This window comes from Danaus plexippus, chromosome 30 (assembly GCF_018135715.1).
Source record: "Danaus plexippus chromosome 30, MEX_DaPlex, whole genome shotgun sequence".
NCBI lineage: Eukaryota > Metazoa > Arthropoda > Insecta > Lepidoptera > Nymphalidae > Danaus > Danaus plexippus.
In genome coordinates, this window is record NC_083557.1 from 736935 (window position 1) to 757631 (window position 20697).

Sequence of the window (20697 nt, forward strand, 5' to 3'; positions counted from 1 at the left end):
AATAGTACAATAGAAATGTCATTGTTTGACATACATTGACACACACATAGACACACACACACACACATGTATTCTACGTCTGTGTCAGAGACGTTTCAGTGTGTGTGTGTGATGTATATTTTATATTAATATATCTTTATGCCATTCTTCTTCATATAAACTTTGACTTGGTTAAAAATTATACGGTTTTTGAATTCTTTTTAATGGACTTTTAGTTTTTTATAACTCGTATTAAATTATGCCCCTTAAACCCACACCTGGGTCGCAGGTCCCAGGCGCTGTTGAAGCTCCTCTCCCTGCAACGATGGACCCGGATCCATTGAATGCTGAGAGGTTTCATCTCAATATAGACGGTCCAATTACATACTAATATTCGTATAATCTGCTTATTCTTATATTGTTATAAAATGTTTGGCTCCTCTGTCTTTCGTATTTTTACTTCTAGTCCCACTTCTAGATAAATTGTAGAATATTTATTTTTTTTAGATGAGACAGCTCAAGCTTTTAGTACATTTTGTGGACATCAAAAATTCTAGACATTATGTCTAATATATTTAGACAAATAAATATCGTAGTGTTCTAAATTTAAAACTAAGTTGTATCAATAGTGTTGTCCTAATTTCAACCTGAATATTGTGTTCTGCGGCCGGTTTCGTCTTACCGGTTATAAGATACGATTCATAACCTTAAAATATTTATCCTTGTTGCATAAAATATAGATTTTTGTTTAATATAATATATTATTTGTCTTAGTTATGGAAATTGGGATAAAGCAAACTTTCCGTCCGTTTACAAAATTTATTTACGTATTTTTCAAACAATTTATATTTTCTCTAATATGTATAATTTCAAAGATACGAACTATTTGTTTGTAACAATGGAGATGGAAAAAAAGATTGGAAGGAATAAAATAATCAGAGATGTTTGAAAAAACAAAATACTTATAAATTTTTAACTGTTGTATATTTTACTTAATATAAAATACTCGCGTGTACTCATTCAAATGAAACTAAGTTTTTCGGATACTTTGCGTTGTTAATTATTTCATATCTAAATAAATCCGAAGTTTCGGTTCCTTTACATCAACCCTGATCACGGACAGACGACAAGAAAGTCTTTTGACGAACATATATATATATATATATATAACTAACTAAGTTCGTCAAAAGACGATATATATATATATATATATATATATATATATATAACATTATGTTAAGATATTTCTTAGTGTATATATAAAGTGTAATTTTTTTTCGTTAAAATTCATAGAGTTTTTTGTTTCCCGGCTAATACTGTTTTTAAATATAAGTGTGTGCTGTAATAACATTAGCAAACCTTGACAACTTCCTCCGCTGATGTCGGAAATGCGATGTCGTAGGTAATTACGTTACGAAGACAATCTTAAATAACTTTGTTCGCTGTTTTTGTGTTTGAATTTGATTAGCTTATAATTTTTCATTGTTAGAGCTATTAGGAAACGTAAATATAATACAACGTTTAAAAAATGAAGATGGATAATAAGCAATTATATATATATACATATATGTATTTAGATTTCTAACAAAAATATTAAAAAGATAAAGTCGCCTTATAAAGCCAGTACTTTTAACTAGAACAAACTCGTTATTATCTTAAATCAAAACACCTTAAATAAGTTAAATTCAATTTACAAAGACACAAGTCACGTCGACAAAATACTTTCCCGCGTAAAAGTCAGCAAACCAGATGTCACTTTAACGTCACTTCGGGTGCGTTCGGGAATTTAAAGGTTCGGTTCAAATTAAATGTGCGTTCCCTAAATATATATATATATGTATTTGTATTATTAAGCTAACGAAGATTACCGTATTCAAATGATAGACGAAAATAATTACAGGTGTAAGCTGGACGTGTGAACAATGTGAAAAAACTTTCCAAAATTTCTAACGCCCGACCAGACAAATGTTAGAATTGACTTGGGTTATTTAAAATCTGCTTTGACATTAAAAATAATATCGTATTTAAATGCAATACATGCAATAACTATATGTTAGTATAGTAAGGAGATAAATTTGTTTATTAAAAAAATTATTGATAATACTTGAATAGTGTATTTCCAGTTCGATAAAAGGGGAGCATGCTTTTCATTCCAGCTATTTGATTATATGGAAAATTTTAAAAATACTTAATGACATAATTTTAAAGGATACTTCATCTAAGTCACATGAGTCATGAAACATGTGAGGATATTTTGTTTATGTGAAAGGTGGCAAACGATCAGACGGCCTACTTGATGGGCAGTAGTCACCGCCGCCCGTGGACATCCGTAACATAGATGTTGCGGATGCGTTGCCAACCTTGCCAGTTGAGGAAAAGGGAGGGGGAATAAGGATATCGCAGGAAAGGGTGGGAACAGGGAGAGGGCAACCGGCTCATCAACCGGCTCACTCATCAGACAAATCGCAGCCCCTAGCCGAAAGGCTACTTCACGCCGATCTTCTGTGAGAGGGTGCTACTTCCCCGGTCGAGCCAGCCCATGTTCAAGCTATAGTAACTTGACCACAGCTAGGTTCTACCACCTAAAGAGAATGTTAAAAGATACTTCATCTTTAAAGTCATACATAGTGTCAACAGACATGCCAGGATGTTAAGGGATAATTCAACTTTAACTTTTTGTAAAAATTACAGGATATCAACAGCATTGAGTAAGTCACGACTCAGTCGCAACCTTCTGTCGCAAGACGACCTTTGTACGTGATGCGCGTGCTCATGTGAGTGAAAACGATTTGATGGTGTCTCATTTGGTTTGATGCTAATTTCAATAATATATGATGGTAGTTGTCAGGTACTTCTTAGTGGACTTTAGTTAGCGTTTGACTGGCTCCGACTTACATAGAAATCTTTATTCGAGTCTGAACATTTCAAGATAAGTCTGCTTGATCAAATACAGTTTTCCGTTAGTCAATACTTATTTTATATTTATAGTAATGTCTTAATGTTTTAATATTAATAGATAAAACAGATATATACGCGCAACTGCATATGCAGTCAAAGAGAAGCCTTCCAACTCACAGAGACAACGAGGAGTTGTTCATCTTTGTACTAAAAACAGTATAGACGAAAAAATATTCTGCAGACGTGGTTTGATTCTCATATAGACTATCAGGAATAATGGTATTGGATTATGAGGGAATAAAAAAAAGTCTGATCTGGAATAAGCACTATTGCTTAACAAATATATAATTTGAGAAGGTGCAATCAGTTTGTCTAAGCGCTAGGCTTTGATAAACTAGTTCAGTCAAAGCTGTATCAATCTAAGCTAGATGTACATATATCATGTTAACGAAATTTTAAATCGCAAATATATATTTTTATATCCTTAGCAACTAAATAACAAGAATTAATAACAAAAAAACAGGTTTCCGATTAGTCGTTTTAACGACATCAGTGAGGATTTCATAGAAAAAGTTGCAAAAAAACTTGATTATTACAATATTGATTATTCAATATTCAGATGCTAAAAACTAAATCGACTCTACAAGACCAGTACTCTGACCTTCGTAATGTCCTCATTACTCAGAAACCTCACTAGCGTTATGTAACTACAGCATTTATAGAGATTTGAGGTCAGTTAATGGGCTGTGTCACAACAATTTCTTAACGTTTAGACCTCGTGAGGAATATTTTTTTTTTCCTTCATCCAGCATCCCGATGAATGGTTTACGCGAAGCAAGATAATAGGAACATCCCGTAGAAAAATAAGCTCTTATTTTTGTTGTGTTTTTTGAGTAAATTCGGTTTTTTTTTTAGATGTCACTAATATTCGAGAATTAGAGATGTCGTTTGTTTAGATTGGCTTGTATGTAGTATTGCTGTCCGCTGACTACTGAGATAGTTGATACCGTAATGTGCCGAGATTTATCTATGATAAACCAAAAACGTTCCGTTTTCTTTGCCCATGCAAAACTCGTGGTAAAGATACTGCTTTTAATATCGGTCACGTTAGGCAGATCAATTGTTTAGGAGGACAAAAATCGCTAAGGGAGTCGAATGCTAATGAACGGAGTTGCCAAAATTAGACAACATAATTTCTGCAAGGATCATAAGTTTATGTAGGTAGAATTTTTAATGATTTTTTTTCTTTATATTTTCAACTTGAATAAAATTTGTGCACATAATCTGTTTGAACACTACATCACGGAAAATCTTGGTGCAGTTAAATTGATTTGTAATTTTCGTTAAAATGAATAATCTTTAAAACCAAATATACGAGCAAATTTCGATAAAAATGGTTTTGTTTATTACATTCATTTAATCAATTAGATAAAATAGAATTAGAATGATAAAAAAAAAAAAGCAAGTTTTAACGAACATAATTTTTCTTGTTAACACAATATTCTGCTAGCTCGAAATAAAATATATATATATATATATATTTCTGAACAATATCTTTTATAAATAATATGTTGTATGTCAGACATTATAGATATTTTTATAATGTAAACGTAACGTCAAATAGGAAGTGTTTGAACACGCGAGACGTGAACTACCCGACTGTAACCGACTCTCGAGAGAATACATTTGTAACCCATATTTCCAGGCATGTATGAAATATTGTGTGCAATTGACATCTCACAGTACAGTTTCGTTTGATCATAAGTTAAATTTCTACGATAGTAAGTACTTTTTAGCATTAAGGCAACGATGACACAAATATTGGAGATAATGAAATGGTAAATATGGAAGGTAGATTTGAAAAATCATAGCGAGAAACTGGCATTTGATTTTTCTTAATGGACTGTAGTATTTTAAAAGCACTGATCAGGATTTTTTTAGAATATTTTCTATGTAATACATTCTTTCCAATATGTCGTCGGATGTGGGTAGGACACGATAGTCTAATTTTTTAAGGTATTGTTGACTATAAAGTTTGGTCCATCAATCAGAATACTCCGCCATTTTGGATCCCCCCCCCTCCCACTTTGAATGCATCTCTAACTCTCTTTCTTTCCCTCTCTCTACTTCCCTTTCATTCAACGATATCCGATATTAATTATATATGACCACCAACCCTCCGTTTAGCCTTAACACTTTACAAATTCGTAACCGCTGTTCTCTCAGCCTTGGCCCTTGATTTTTTTGAACTTTAATTTAAGTGTAATATCATTAAATGCCAAGTGAATAATTAATTAATGCACCATTAAAACGACTGACAATTTACATTGGTATAATTAAATAGTTTATGTTATTATAATACCAGTATTAATAGATTTTTACGGCCTTGACTCTAGCGGAGTGCTATAGGAACAATTATGTTATAACCTTCAGCAACGTGTTTATTGAGATATACGTGTGTGGAACTTTGGAAATATGTATATTATTTTTTGGGGATTCCCTCAGAAATACAAATTTTTATCAAACTCCCTCACTAATTTGATACCACCAAAAAAATAACAAATTCGCAAAGAAATAGCGAATATCGCTACGATTTAATACGCCTTGAGGCGAAAAACTTTGGTTGATATTGGATTTTTTGTTTCATCTATTATAAAATTAAATACTCTACAAAACAAAATTATCTTACGTTTCGGAAGACCGTCTCAAGATTATTTTTTTTACAATTATTTTGTATATTTTAAACATATTTTTTTAATTCCAAGGACAAATAGAAATAATATACGACAAATTGCTCAATTAAATCAAACTCATAAGCGCATAGATAAATATAATGTTCTGATAATGATGAATAGCATAATTTTCTAATAATATAAAATTACAAAAATCTCATATGCGTAATAATATTTGATTACTTAGTAATGTTTTCCTTGGACGGATTAGGATGAATAAAAAAAAACATACATATATATATATATATATATATATATATATACATATATATTTACTTTAATTTCATGTGTTAGGTGGAAAAATGAGAAATAAATTCAAATTAAATGTATGTATATTATTTAATATTAATTAAAAAAATATTTCGACAAGAGCTGATTCGAATCTGCGATGTCCAGAAGCTAAGCTGTCGCGTGTATGAAATTTTAATTCTATATTATATAATTCTTAATTCAAAAACATTGTTTCAAGAAAAAATCTCATTTATAAGCACAATCAATTCTCAAAACTAATATTGATTTTGATGAAATTTAAAGCTAGTAAAACATAGGCCATGTTGAGTCCGATTATCTGAATTATTTAGCGCGGTCTGTGTTAAAAACTAGCCCCGTTTAATGGTAATGTTTGATTATTTTTGTTTAATTTCTTTGTATACTGACGTAAACGTCGGCTTTTCCCATGATATTATAGAATAATAGAAAGCACAATGCGTCGACACGTAAGATGTTATTACGTACCAATAAAAAAAAAACAGTATTCTTACTACAAGTTTCCATAGTCTAACTACGACTACGTTTACGTCTAATTACGTGTACGTTTTAAGCCTTTCATCCAAATATCTACGTGTATTATAATGTCATCTTAGTTTTATGATGAAAACTTGACACGCGCCGTATGATATTGAAAACTTGTGATAAGCATAGGGAAGTGGTTTTTTTTTCCAATCCTGTATCTCGTGTTAGTTTTATTGAGTGTTATTTTTTAAATCACTGCAAATATACGAGATCGACTATTTTTCTGCCTTTGAAAACTGTTTCATGGTTATGTCCACAAAGAAATGCATTTTTTTTTAATAGGAAAAAGTATTGAGAATTTACAGCAATGTTTATTTGTATCCGAGGGCCATCAGCGTCGGAGTGAGCATCGGAAATAGTCATCCACTCACTATGACGCGGGTTTCACTTTGTTTTGTGACTTATTTAATAACTCTTAGATAATATCAGCGGGTGATAGCCAGCTTTCTACATACGTTTAGTATCACAGAATTATAATAGATGGCGCTGTCAAATAAAAAAGATTTTTCGCTAATTTTCTACAGCGCCATCTGTGTTGTGCTGTCAAAAATATTCTAGTATCGCCTGGAATTTTGTAAAAATGTTAATAAATTATAAGTATATATATAAATTGGTTCATAATATTGAACTTATTTTTCATGACATCTGTTATACATATCTTACAGTCCCTTGATGTATGTATGTATGTAATTTGCTGCCTGAAATTACTTATCTAGGCTTTTTTATTTCAAAACGAAAAAAAAACAGTGTAACTATAAATATTATAGTAATAATAATTTATTTAAGTTGCACATGTATATAAAATTATAATAAACACCCACATTGTTGTGAGGCAAAAAGGGAATATTCCTTTTTGGATATTAATAGGGTGACCAGATGCAAAAATATATAGGTTTGTAGTAATAACTTTTGTTAGCTGATATTCGATTAAATATTATTATTTTTTTATATTTTTTCTATTTATTTAATTTAATAATTAAATCTGTTTATGCATATATATAATATCAGCCATTTCATGATTTTTAAATACAATGTCGTATGTCCGTCTGTAATGGCGTATTTAAGTAATTATATATAGAAATATAGTAATTAATATCGATTATTAGTAATTCTCTTTAATGGTAACATTAGCGTAGTTAATTAAATGATATTAACTAAAGATCAACATTATTCTATTCAAGGTTTTAAATACATCTATACTATATTTTATTTAAAACAAAACTTTATGCGAGGGCTCCACTTTTACTGATTAAATTACCTTCAGTATGTGTTTAAGTAAAATATATATATATATACACTTACGTTTGATTTATTTTCTTTTAGAGGACCTTTTTTATTACTTCTTCCTTATTGTATTGATATTTCGAGAATAATAAAATTACTCGCTCCTCGATATTAATATATATTTTTTTATTTTATGTAACTCATATGGTGATTAATGCTCTAACTTCTCCATGTGAGAAGAGGCTTTTGCTCAGCAGTGGCTCCGATAGGCTGATGATGATGATGAATTCATATTTTTTTTTTAACGAATTTACGTACAAATATCGTAATTTATTTACCACTTTGAAAAAAAAAGGAATGTTTCTTATTATTACAAAATAATTTAAATATATGAAAATGTACATTCGTATACTATATATATATATATATATATATATATATATATATATATATTTACAAAGATGTTGTTATATTTATATTAAAAAAATTATATAAAAAAAACCTTTCCTTAAATCGTTTATTTTTCCCAATCGGTCACATTTCAAGGCCTTCAAAGGCCGCGTACATTAAACTCTACCTGGAATTTAATGCCAGGACCTCGTCACTTCCGTTCATTTCATCGTCACTGTATCTACTTCCGGTTGTTTCGTTGGAATCGTACAAATATTTATATAAGCATATTTTTTTTAAAGTGAAGGTAGTTTTGAATTAAATGAATTCAAAAATAAGGTCTATAATCTACGAAATTATTAATATCTGATGATGTCACAAAAGATATTATAATTTTTATGTTATATAGTAATATTCATTTATAAATTTTACAGATTTTAGTTAAGCCTTACTTAAAAATCATCTTACACCATTTATTTAGTGACAATACAAAAGCCATGTAGCTGTAGTTCACGTAGGAAGTAAATATCTCCTTATAGGTCCTATCAAACGAGACCTAAATCCCATCAAAATCGATCCAGCATATACAGACAGATGAAATTACTAAATAATATATATATATATAGTTAGTTTATATGTTTTGTGTATGTATAACGCAACCAAGCGTTTGTGTAACGTTTCCAACGAAGGTCTTGTATATGTACATCATGTATTATATATTAATTGATTTAATTCAATATCTGTATTAATTATTCTAATAAATTATTTGTTATGACGTCATCAATCGTCTTTATGACGTCATTATCAATGTATACATCGGGGTAATTGAACATAATGGTTTAATAAAAACAAATATATATATATATATATATATATATATATATATAAATATATGTATGTAAATGAAATGAAGCTTCCCTTATGTTTGTTTTTTTTTGTGTTGAAAATATTAATATAATAATGGCAATACATTGTCATAGTTACTATAGAGTATAGAGTAGAGAGGGTTCAGAAGAATCTTTAAAGACGTTCCGTTTCAACATTTAATTATCTCTTACATGAAAAACTACTTAATATAAACCTACTAAAAGACTTGGGCCTGTCCAGAACTCACATCAATTCGTTCTTGGAACGTACTTCGTACAGCCCTAGTAGGTTCTTTTCAAATATGGTTGGGTAGGGAGAGGAGCTTGGACGGTCGAGGTGAGCGTTTAACGCGCGTTAGTTAGGGGCCCCTTAAACCTACACCTGGGTCGCAAGTCCCAGGCGCTGTTGAAGCTCCACTCCCTGAAACATGGACCCGGCACCCGCACGTGAATCCATGGAATGATAAGAGGTTTCGTCTCTTCTGTCAAATTCATGGGATTTTCATCTCATTTAAAACAAACCTATTAGTTACGTAACCGTTAACACGTAATTAAAATATGTTAGCTTTTGAACGGCTAGAAATATCTGTATAAGCATTTATAGTGAACACCCTGTGTTTAATCAGTTGCGGCGTTATGTCGGAACAGACAAACAAACTGTTGGGCAATTTTGTTCACACTCCCACGGAATTGCGTTATTAATTCATATAGCTCATTGTCGTTTGTTTTAGTTTTGAAAGGTTTCTGTGAGGATGGTCGCACGAGCTTCGTTACTTGAGATGGAATTGATGTCTTTAAGAGCTCGCCCGTGTCGATTTTGGCAAAAAAATTTGATGGTCCCAAATTCTTTAAAACTAGGACTTTTTTTTTGGTTTGAATAGGCAACTAGTTGACTGTTTTTAAATTTGTTTTGCCCTATGAGAATCTTATTTGATAACTATAATTTTTTCTTATGATCTGAGAATCAGCTCGAGTGATTTTTGTTCTTGATAATGTGGTCTTCGCTTGAATCCCTGTCTGATAGCGACCTAACTAATCACTTTGATGACCGAGAGCGCGTCTTTGGTACTGATCTCATTATGAACGTTATTGTCATGTTGTACAAGGATTATAATTCTCTAATCTTATGTTATTTTAGTATAAAATATTCATTGAGCTATCAGACAGCTAACAATCGAGTCTTGGTACGTTAGCAGCGGTAAGCAGGTCAGTAATTTAACCTCATTTTTTTTTCCCTCAGTCGAGTAATGCTTGCCGCTTGAATAACAATATCATTGACTGGGACTACGACTTACGATGTCAATTTATGTTAGTGTGTCTGTCCGTTTGTTCCGTGTGATGTATACAACCATTGGATGAATTTTGTTTTGTATTTTCTTTTTATTATACAACAGAAAATATACAATTGATTTTTTTTTTTACCTGACTAAATCGCGGTAATTAATAATTTACTTCACATATATATGTTGTATAACATTTATAATTTTCTAAACTTGTTCTGTCTTACCGAAAACCATTCCACTATAAGTCAAAACGACCTATATAATCGTTTAAACTGTCCTTTTTAAGTTTGTAGATTTTCATATTAAGTATATTATATCGCATCTCTTAGTGACGAGTACGAAGCTCTTCACGTTTATCTTGAAAGTAATGTAGTATTACTGTGACGAGATGCGTGAATGGATAAAACTTTTAACGCTCTGTACGTAGTGACGTTTCAAACTTGTGATAGGCATTGCTAATATTTACCTTGCGAGCCACCGTATTGAGTGTTTCGAAGTCATTAAACCGGATCTACACAATATCGATGGTCGTACTCCTCACGCCTCACGCCTTACACCGGTAAAGAAATCTATATTGAAGGAAATGCAATAGTTCTTAATTATGCCCGATCCTTGATACTAATTGGCCGGATTTTGAGAATGCTGAATGTACTGCTAAATGTTTAATGTTTGATAGTGTGAAGCTGGCTTTATGAGTAATTCCTATGTACGCGTGTATGTCACTGTACTCCTCTTGAACGGCTGGACAGATTTGAATGAATGTTTCTGTATGTATCTGTGTGTCGCCCCAGATGGTTTAGATCCGCAAAATATCCCGGTAGATGGTGCCGCTGTCTGTATGTAAGTTATTTAAAGTAAAAAGCCCGCGACGTAGATTACCATTTGTATTGTCTTACACTATAGTCTATACTTTAGCTCTGAGCGGAACTACGATGGTCACGCGGAAGGAGTCGCCGGCCGAAACTAGTTCAAGATTAATCTAAGATACAAATTTATTCTCACTTAAATTCGAGAGACGTCAAAACAACAGACTCTTCCGTCGTCTTCGTCTCGTTTGAAGAACAATTTTCTATTATTTTTTTCGTATTTCTTGCAAATAAATATATTTTATTTAATTTATATATACATATGTGTAATACATTGTTATAATATTATTAAGGTTTTGCTCTATATACATTTTTTATTGAAATTATAACCCGAATATGTTTTATCAACTTTTAAATGGTTCTTTTCTAAGTCTGTTATACAGTGTCTAAGAGATTGTTATAAAAAAAATATTGATCTTAAGATTTTTTCAGCTTTATAGTATTAAATTACAAATGTATAATATTATTTATATATAATTTAATAAAAAAAAATAAGTAAATTCCGTCATAACTCACAAAATTTACTCCCTCAATATAAAATGTTTATGTAATAAATATTTTTAATATTTTTTATTTAATTCTTTCGTAATTATCTTATATATCGCAACCTCTAACTAAACAGACAATTTGTAGTATTTAACTCTTATATCTACGTTAACACGAAAAACCTGTCACGTGTTGGTGCACGTTAGATTTCGAACTAGTAACTCGTGAACACATAAAATATATAATTAGTATGGATTCGTACCCGTTCTGTTTGACCCAGTACAGTTTCTTCGTAAGTATGTTACGTCCACAACGTAACATGCATATGCATTGCATAACATATCAAGGAAATTGTCATTTTGTCCGGATGTATCGTAATGTCTCTTATAGTCGTAACTCCGCATCTATCCACCAATGGCGCGGCCGCGTTCCGATTTGGGACACGCTCGCTCTATCGAGACTGCGCGCGCGCATCTTCGACGTACTATTATTATTATTATTTTTAATTTTTTTTTCATTATCTAATAAATCTTGATATTCTTTAAAGTTACTTTTGCTATACAACCTACTTACTGTTCTTTTTTGTTTTGCTGTTTTTTGTTTTGGACAAAAAAATTTGACCTTTAATTTTTATAGAATTTGATCTGCTTCTTATTTGATAACTATTTATCTTATATAATGAAACATGAAAGGAGCTCGTTTTTAATAAATCTGTTATTGATTGTTATATGTACATTATTATTTTTTAATTTTTTTATATGTATACATTAATATAATAGTGGTGCCTTATACACACACACGCACACACACATATATATATGTTCAGGAAATTATTTAAAAAATTATTCATATATGTATTTATAATATTATAACTCGATTCTGCTTGTCTTTTTTTGTCTTCTTTTCTATGCATTGTTTTCCGCGTTTTTTTTTTATAAAGTACTGATTCGTTTAAGGTATAATAAATAAAAATATATTATTTCTCTTTAGGTTTGAGTCGTTGATAATATTTTTTTTATTTCTATCGAGTATTTATGTTGTTTAAGCTTTTCCTTGTCATACTTTTTTATCTGTGGTCTCGGCTAGAAAACGAAAAGAATCATACGATGAAATTAAACATGACTGTAAAGGAATAAACTTTAAAACTCGTTTCATTGGTTGTTGTTGTTCTGTCAACAACGAGAGTATATTTTCTTGGAAAAAAAAAATTCAAAAAAATATTAAAATTTGTTTTCAAAAACGACTTAATTTTAATTTTTATAATAATGTTAACGTTTTGCTTATTGTAATTAATTGATAAGATTACAAATCAACAAAGAATTTGATTCCGATTTTTAAATAAATGATTTTTTTTTGTTATGACAGACGTATACGCAAACAGTCGACGTTCCTCACAATAGTATATATATAATATAAACTACAAGTAATGTAACGCTTACTGCTAGTTCCTGAGCTATGTCGGGACATGTGTATGTTTGTAACAGACGTTGCCAAACACAAACGGGTTCAGCTTCCGTACAGTTAATGTGTTCTTTCGTAAATGGATGTTGAAGTTAATAATAATATTTAATTGCTATATGTTAATTATTTGGTTTTACCTGTATTGTACAGTTTTTTTAATGGCCCCGTAGATATTTTAGGCTGGTACAAACGTTTATCTGTTCGTCTGTAACGAGACCATCTCGTGAACCGTGATAGACAGTTGAAATTTTCACAAATTACGTAATAAAATTTTCTGTTTTCGTTAAAATGAATATTTTGCTTTACGTATATATTTTTTCTCTATACTATTTAGTAGCGGTATTTAATTTTTTTAATCTCAACCTAAAATTATATTCATTTATAACATATTTTTAATATGTTACTTGGCTGCATACATTTCATTATAGGCTTGTTTTTTCTAATCGTGTATTGTGATTTTTCTGTAATGATTTCTTAAATTGAGACATTTTCACCTCGTCCGTCCGTGATCACGGTTACTGCGATGTAACCGAAACGTCGATATGTTCAGTTAAAATAATAAAAAAACGCGTTTTATCAGAAAAACTTAATTGATTTCATTTAAATGTGAAATTTGTGTGTAATTATATTGCATGGTAAACATTTTGACCTTTGTCCAATATTTTCATATGTGAGATACAAGTTTGTTACTATGACTTTACCTCCTCATGAGAAGAGTAAAGGTTTTGACTTATTTGCTTCCTCTGTATCTCCTTCTGCTTTCAATTCGATATATATATATATATATATATATATATCTTCAGATTTTATTCATCCTTATTATAGCTACATCAGATTTCAACAATATTAAAATTTTTATATAACTCCATATACTAGTATTTGTATTGTGTTTGTTTAAATGTAAAAATTATTATTTATTACGCCAGAAGGTATTTTAACCGCAAGTAATTAATAAATTCGTCACGATCTGGCCGTGGGGGTATAGTGTGAGTCGACGTGGCACAATGCCTAAGCCGAGGTTCAAGGTTCATATTAGTCATTTTGTTGTGAAGAGCTAATATGCTTGAGGTTTAATATAATGTATAAGTAATATAATCATGAAACATTTTTCCGATTAATATTTGTATTTTTATTCAAAATTGAATTTATTATGTAAATGTTTGTGGAAAATTATGTATATATAGTCTCCGATTTGTATATTTTTTTTTATAAATTTCTGTTATTTATATCTAAGATTATAATTTTTTTTCAATTTAATATAAGTTATAGTACTTTTGCTCTTTTACCATTGCTTTAAATTATTTAACTTAACACAGGCAGTATCCCGTTTTTCATTCTTATACGTACGACTGCCTGTATTTAGTTTCACGATGCGAACTCATGCTAAGGATGAAATACATTCGTTCTAAAGAATTTCAATAAGATTCTATTTTTTATTGACAAAATTTAAAAATATTTGACGTCATGCCACACAAACAGAAACGCATTCATATACATGTGTTACATTTGACACCTACCTCAATATATCAGTCATACTCCACAGGGTTCAAGTAATGATGGCTGTAAAACGTACACAGAAGCTTCTGTGACTAGTACTAATTAATAAACAAGTTTATGGGCCTCACACTTATAGAACTAGATTTATTAACTTTATTCGTATAAAATATATATATATATATATATATATATAACCTTTGTCTGTTATAGTATCCCTGATATATATATAATAATTGATATACACTTATTTTATGAATGTTAAGGGCCGAGCGTTCTCGGCCAGCCGTGATCTCTTGACATTTGTGTACCTTGTCGGCAGGTTGCGCACGCGCAGCCGCTGGGCTCAGTCCGCGTCTGACCGTCGTGGTGTGCGGACCTTTAAATGGAAAGGATTTAGTGCTGTGTCTGTGTGTGTTTTTATTATTATATTAGTAAATTAAATATAATTGGGAAAATCGAAAAGAAAAATGCAGGGTCGTGACAAGTGGTGTGCTAAATTGACGAGCGCCTTCCTGAGGAAGTGGTGTAAGTATAATATTTTTTTATCATAGTTTTATCTGTTGAGAACGTTAGCCAGTGCCTTCCCAGGTTATGCCATACAAGCTTAAAGTTTCTTTGTATAATATAATATTATTACGACATTTTTATGAGAATATTTTATAGTCACGTCAATAAAAATATGTTATAGAAATGAATTATAACGAAAAAAAAAAAAAAATGTACATAAATAAAGAAATTTTATATCTCATTGTTATATATATATATATATATATATATGTATATATAATGTATATGATATGTTCTAATGTTACATATTTTTTTGGTACACTTGAAAAACAAGCGGAGCGGGTTTTTTTATTCAGATAATATCAATTTTGTTTTAGTCGACCTTAAAAAAAATTTGTGTAACATAAGCGGCACTGATTATATCACAGTTTGATGATATTTTAGCTCAAATGTATTAAAATTTAATTTTTTTTTTCTCAGCAGAATATGTATGTATGTATTTTTATTTTATTTTCATCAGCATGATATTTTATTTGAAAGGTAATACTTGGGTGAGCCTGAGGAATAATCTGTTTACTATTTTGTAATTATATCAATACATTTACGCGTACCACAAGTTCGAGTATTCACACTACGTACGCAGCGTTGCCAGTTCTCATTCATGAATCTTCACATATAATATTAACTTAGCATCGTGTGATAAACGTGAAACGCTTCGTATTTAGTGTGTCACAAAATTGTGTTAGGCTAACAAACCCAAATATTAAACTTTAAAAAAACGCTTTACACTACCTTAACGTTCGATGTCAAGAAAACGTCTAAACCGAATGCGATGAAACTTTTAAAAAAATATAGATATAATTAGTTGGATTCAAATCTAAGATCTTTTTATTCAAACAACCAAGCGTCACAGCAAACTCTAAAATTATGTTTACCAAAAAAATATGCTCTCACATCTAACATAAGAAATTTAATTAAAACTTAGTCAATATTGCATAATTTAAATCAGTTAATTTAACTTTATTTTTTAACCATTACAGTTAAATTAAACCGTCGGAAGCGATTTATTAGGGCACTACAACATTTGACATCAACGATGTCACACGTCTGTTGAATGTCGTGATCGGACCTTGAGGATTTTTTTTTGTTTGTTAATTAATTACGTATATTAATTCGAAGGATAGTACATATACATAATCATTGAAATTGAGATAATATTTTTCAAAAGCCACAAAAGTGGACTCGAACCTTGTACTTCCTTATTGCTTTACAGTCGCTGTAACATTTGAGCGGTAGTGTATTTGACATATTGTATAGAAAAGCATATAAGTATATATATATATATATATATATATATGTATATGTATATGTATATAATGAGATCTAAGATTTTCGCGAGTTTTGTTCATTCAAATGAAACTAATATTTGTCTGTCAGTTGGTCCTTGTTATTTAATGATAAGGACCAACCGACAGACATTCACATCTCGCCCGCCCGTGATCACGGTTGCTGAAAAGTAACCGAAACGTCGGGATTGTGTAGTTTTTTAAATAATAAAAATCACGCGTAGTACATCCGAAAAATATTAGTTTCATGTAAATATATGTAGATATATGATATAAAAGCGAATTATTCCTACATAATAATAATAACAAAATACGCAATATTGTGCTGGGAAGTGGTTTTTGTATTAATTCATGTTTTTTTTCTTAACGACCGCTTCACATCACACACACATATACTAACACGGTGATACCGGTTCCTTATATCACTTATCTTCTCTGTAACATGATTTTTTTTCCTTTTATTTTTTTTTTCGTTCGACCTCAAACACGAGATTTTTTTTCAACTTAATATTTTTACGATCGGTTGTATGTTGTGTGCAAGCTATGATTTAATATATATATTAAAAGCTTTGTCGATATTTACATTGATCTTTTATAAACGTTTGATTCGTAGTGTCAGTAATACTGGTCGTGTCCCGACTTTGCTCGCTTCCTAATAATATTTTCAATCAAATATATATTTAAAAGTACGCGTTCATTTTATTGCTTAATAGACAATCTAATTTTATTTATACCATCAAAAGCAACAACTTACACTAAAATATAATAACTATGAATGGAATAAAAATGTAAATTTAAAGTAATTATCTGTTTTTTCATAAAAACAACTCTTCTTATGAACGGTGCCTTAGTTTACCAGCATCGTCAAAGTTAACACGTCCAGAGCGGCGTTTTTCATTCAAATACATGATAATATTATAATTAATTTATATTCATAGAAAACTTCAAACTCTAAGTAATGTGACTACGAGTTTTTATGACCGAACAGTAATATTTTGTAGAGAAAAACAGATGGTAATTTAATTTGAACGGTGAGAAACTAGATCGTACAGCTTCATATAATATACAACAATGTTAGCGTGTGTTCGTCTGTTCGTTATTAATATATCGTAAACGGAGTTGTGTTTTTTTGTTTGTTCACGTTAATTACGACTTGGACTTTGTATAATTTAATGTATGCGAGAATGTTTTGATTGTTTTTGTTGTGATTCAAGAGCTAGACGTTTATATGTATATTTATATATACATATATATATTTATTCTTTTTTTTTATATTTTCGATTTATCGCAATAATTTTGACTTAAATCATAAGATATAACAGTCTTGTGCGAATGGTGTGTGTGTGTGTGTGTGTGTGGTTTGAAAAAATCGTCCAAACCCATACCTACATGTTTAATAGATAGGAAATTTTGTTTTATATACCAAGTAATTCAAGATGGACGACCTACCATGGTATTAAAAACCGGATGTCACATCAAACAACAAAATCATTTGTTAATCAATTTTTTTTTTGTGCTGATATGCTCGAGATTTTAAGTTTTGTTGGCGTTAATTTTTGTATATAAAGATGATATGATTACCAGTTTTATTAACACTAATATATATACGTTTTTATGTTTTTTTAATTAACAGGTTATGGAATTTTAATTATATATTTATGCGGTCAGGCTGTGATGTGTTGCGTGTAACATAAGCCGTAAAATTATGATCGTTTTTATCCAAATCCAAGAAAATAAATTCAGTATTGGATACAAATGAAATAAAACAAAGATTATTTTAGAAGAATAACAAAGGTTTTCAAACAGATTGTTTTTTGAAGTATTTCAATTATATTTATATTCTTAAACAACAACGAAAATGAAAAAAATGTGTAGTTTTTGAGATAATCTTGAACATACAGATACACATATATGTATTATATAATATTGAACGCGCCACGCTTTATGATTTAAAAACATCACAGGAGCTCTGTGTCAGTAGAGCAATGAAAAACGGACGATTAACTGCTTACCAAAAGTTTGAATTCTCTCACTGAATACGGTGAGTTTTCAGTTTTTAGTGATGAGTAATGGTGAGTATGAACTAGACAAATCTTATAGTAAGCACTAAATAAAATAATATATATATATATATATGTATATATATATATATATATATATATATATATATTCTGTCTATCTGCATACATGAAATTAAATTTCACTATCATAGTTCAAATGCTCCACATTGATTTAAATTAAATCTTTAGAGTAATGAAGCATTTAAAGGCTATCCGTAAAACAAAGTGTTTGCTAAATAACAAAGTAACGTAAATATTTTACAGACAGCAAATGATTGTGACAAAGTAATAAATTTGCTGCTGACGGTCGTTTCGACTTACTCTGATGATGTTTGGTTTGAGACACAGGAAGAGGCTCTATATTGACAAAAAAATGCATGTACAAAATCAATCAATCAATTATTAAATCTAGGCTAGAAATGATTTTCGATAAAAACTACAATGAGACAAAGGAATGTTCTTCTGATCAAATAGAAAATCATTTGTTCAAACAGGTCAGACAGTAAGCCATACGGTCAAACAGTAACACATGCCGGTCAAACATAAACTCATATTGATCAAACAGACGGGACTAGTACCTACAGTCAAAAAATAACTCATGTCGATCAAACAGAAACTCGTACTTACCAAATATCAAACACAATCCTATACTGCTCCCGCAGACACTCATACTAGTCAAACAGAAACACGTCGGTCAGACGTGAACCCGTGTGGTCAAAAATTGATCGCATCGGTCAAACTCATACCGGTCAAACAGTACATAACATACTAAGATAAACGTACCAAGCATGCACATTAATAGATACACAGACGAACAGATGATCGCAATTAATTATTAAATGTAAAAATAATGATCAATACAATGGCCACGGTAAAAACAAGATCTCACACAATGCCGCAGGAAATATACTTCTCGGTAAGAGATGACGTGGGCTCGGCAAATATTTAAAGAGACGCTTACCGCGGAACGCCTCGCGACTTGTTGGGGTCCGGTAATAATATATTTTTTATACATATGTTTGATTTTTAATTTTATATATTTTTTTTTCAAATTATCATTCAATATATTTTGTATTTTATGTTCCAGTCCAGCTATATACTCTGTCATCTCCAGCCTCCTGTGTATGCTAAATTTTTTTATTTTCATTAGATATGCAAATTGTAATTTAATGTAGGTTATGTTAAGCGAGAACTACCAGCCAAGGTTATTATCGGTTATCAATACACAACTTTACGATAAATACATAATGTTTCTTTTTTATACCAGAATTTTAGAAATTAAAGTATTTATATACATATATTCTACGTAGTTTATTTAATTGATTGGATTTTTCTTGTATAATATTTGTTATGCTCACGGAGGTCATTCTGTTTAATAACATTTCTAAATGGCGCCATCTATTGACAGTTTAGTGTATTGTTTGAGAGCTAGACTAGTTTTTAAGGATGGACGGCTAGTGGCACTTAGTTGATGATTTGTATGAAATAGTATAAGAAAAATCAAGTGTTTGAAAGGATCATCATCAATATATGTATGCTAGTTTTGGCACGCGACTTCGTCCGTGAACATGAGTTGGGTTTAGAGAAATGTATAATGTTTTAAAACAATACATATAGTAACCTACATGCAGACTACAGCGCCATCTGCCGGGATGATTTGTGAATCTAAATCATATGGGCGTCACACAAGTAGGTACATACAAAAAAAGTCCCTCAAAGACATACACACATACCGTAGATTTATATATATGTGATGTTTTATGTGTATACCTACGTTGATACTATCATGTGCGAGTATCAACGTATAAAAAACTTCAAACTAATAGTAAACATACTGCATTAAAATTTTTTTTCTTGAGCAATGCTTCCATTCTAAACGAAACACTATCGAAACCCATCGATGATCCGTGACCCAAATCATTAGAAGCTGTTACGGCAATTTTTGCCCAAACAAATCACTGACCTTAAAACAAAAGCCTTAAAACTCTTGAAACCGCGATCCATGACAAATATATACAAAAAAAATTTAATCTAATTTTACCATAACGAGCACCTAACAATGTAGCAATAGATAAATTACTTTCGATGACTATATTTCCGTTTAAGGAATATATTAACAAGAAAACATTGTATTCGCATTCCCAAATATATACAGACGGATAAACATTTATAAATGATAACATACGCATCGCCGAAAACACAACCCACCTCATTCGATGTCGGATAGACAGTTTTATTTCCCGCGATGTCATGGCTCATGCGTAACGAGAATTTTAATAAATGGTATTTAACGCAACGGATCTCATTTCG

General features: G+C 30.6%; 1 protein-coding gene across 1 annotated transcript in view; it reads left to right on the forward strand.

Annotated features, from left to right (window-relative positions):
* LOC116776633 (scavenger receptor class B member 1) overlaps positions 1-20697 on the forward strand; it is a 50168-nt gene that overhangs the window by 7352 nt on the left and 22119 nt on the right. The window contains exon 2 of the mRNA XM_061525582.1: positions 14794-14999. Within this exon, the coding sequence (XP_061381566.1) occupies positions 14942-14999 (58 nt within the window). The 5' untranslated portion in view covers positions 14794-14941. The remainder of the gene's footprint in view (positions 1-14793; positions 15000-20697) is intronic.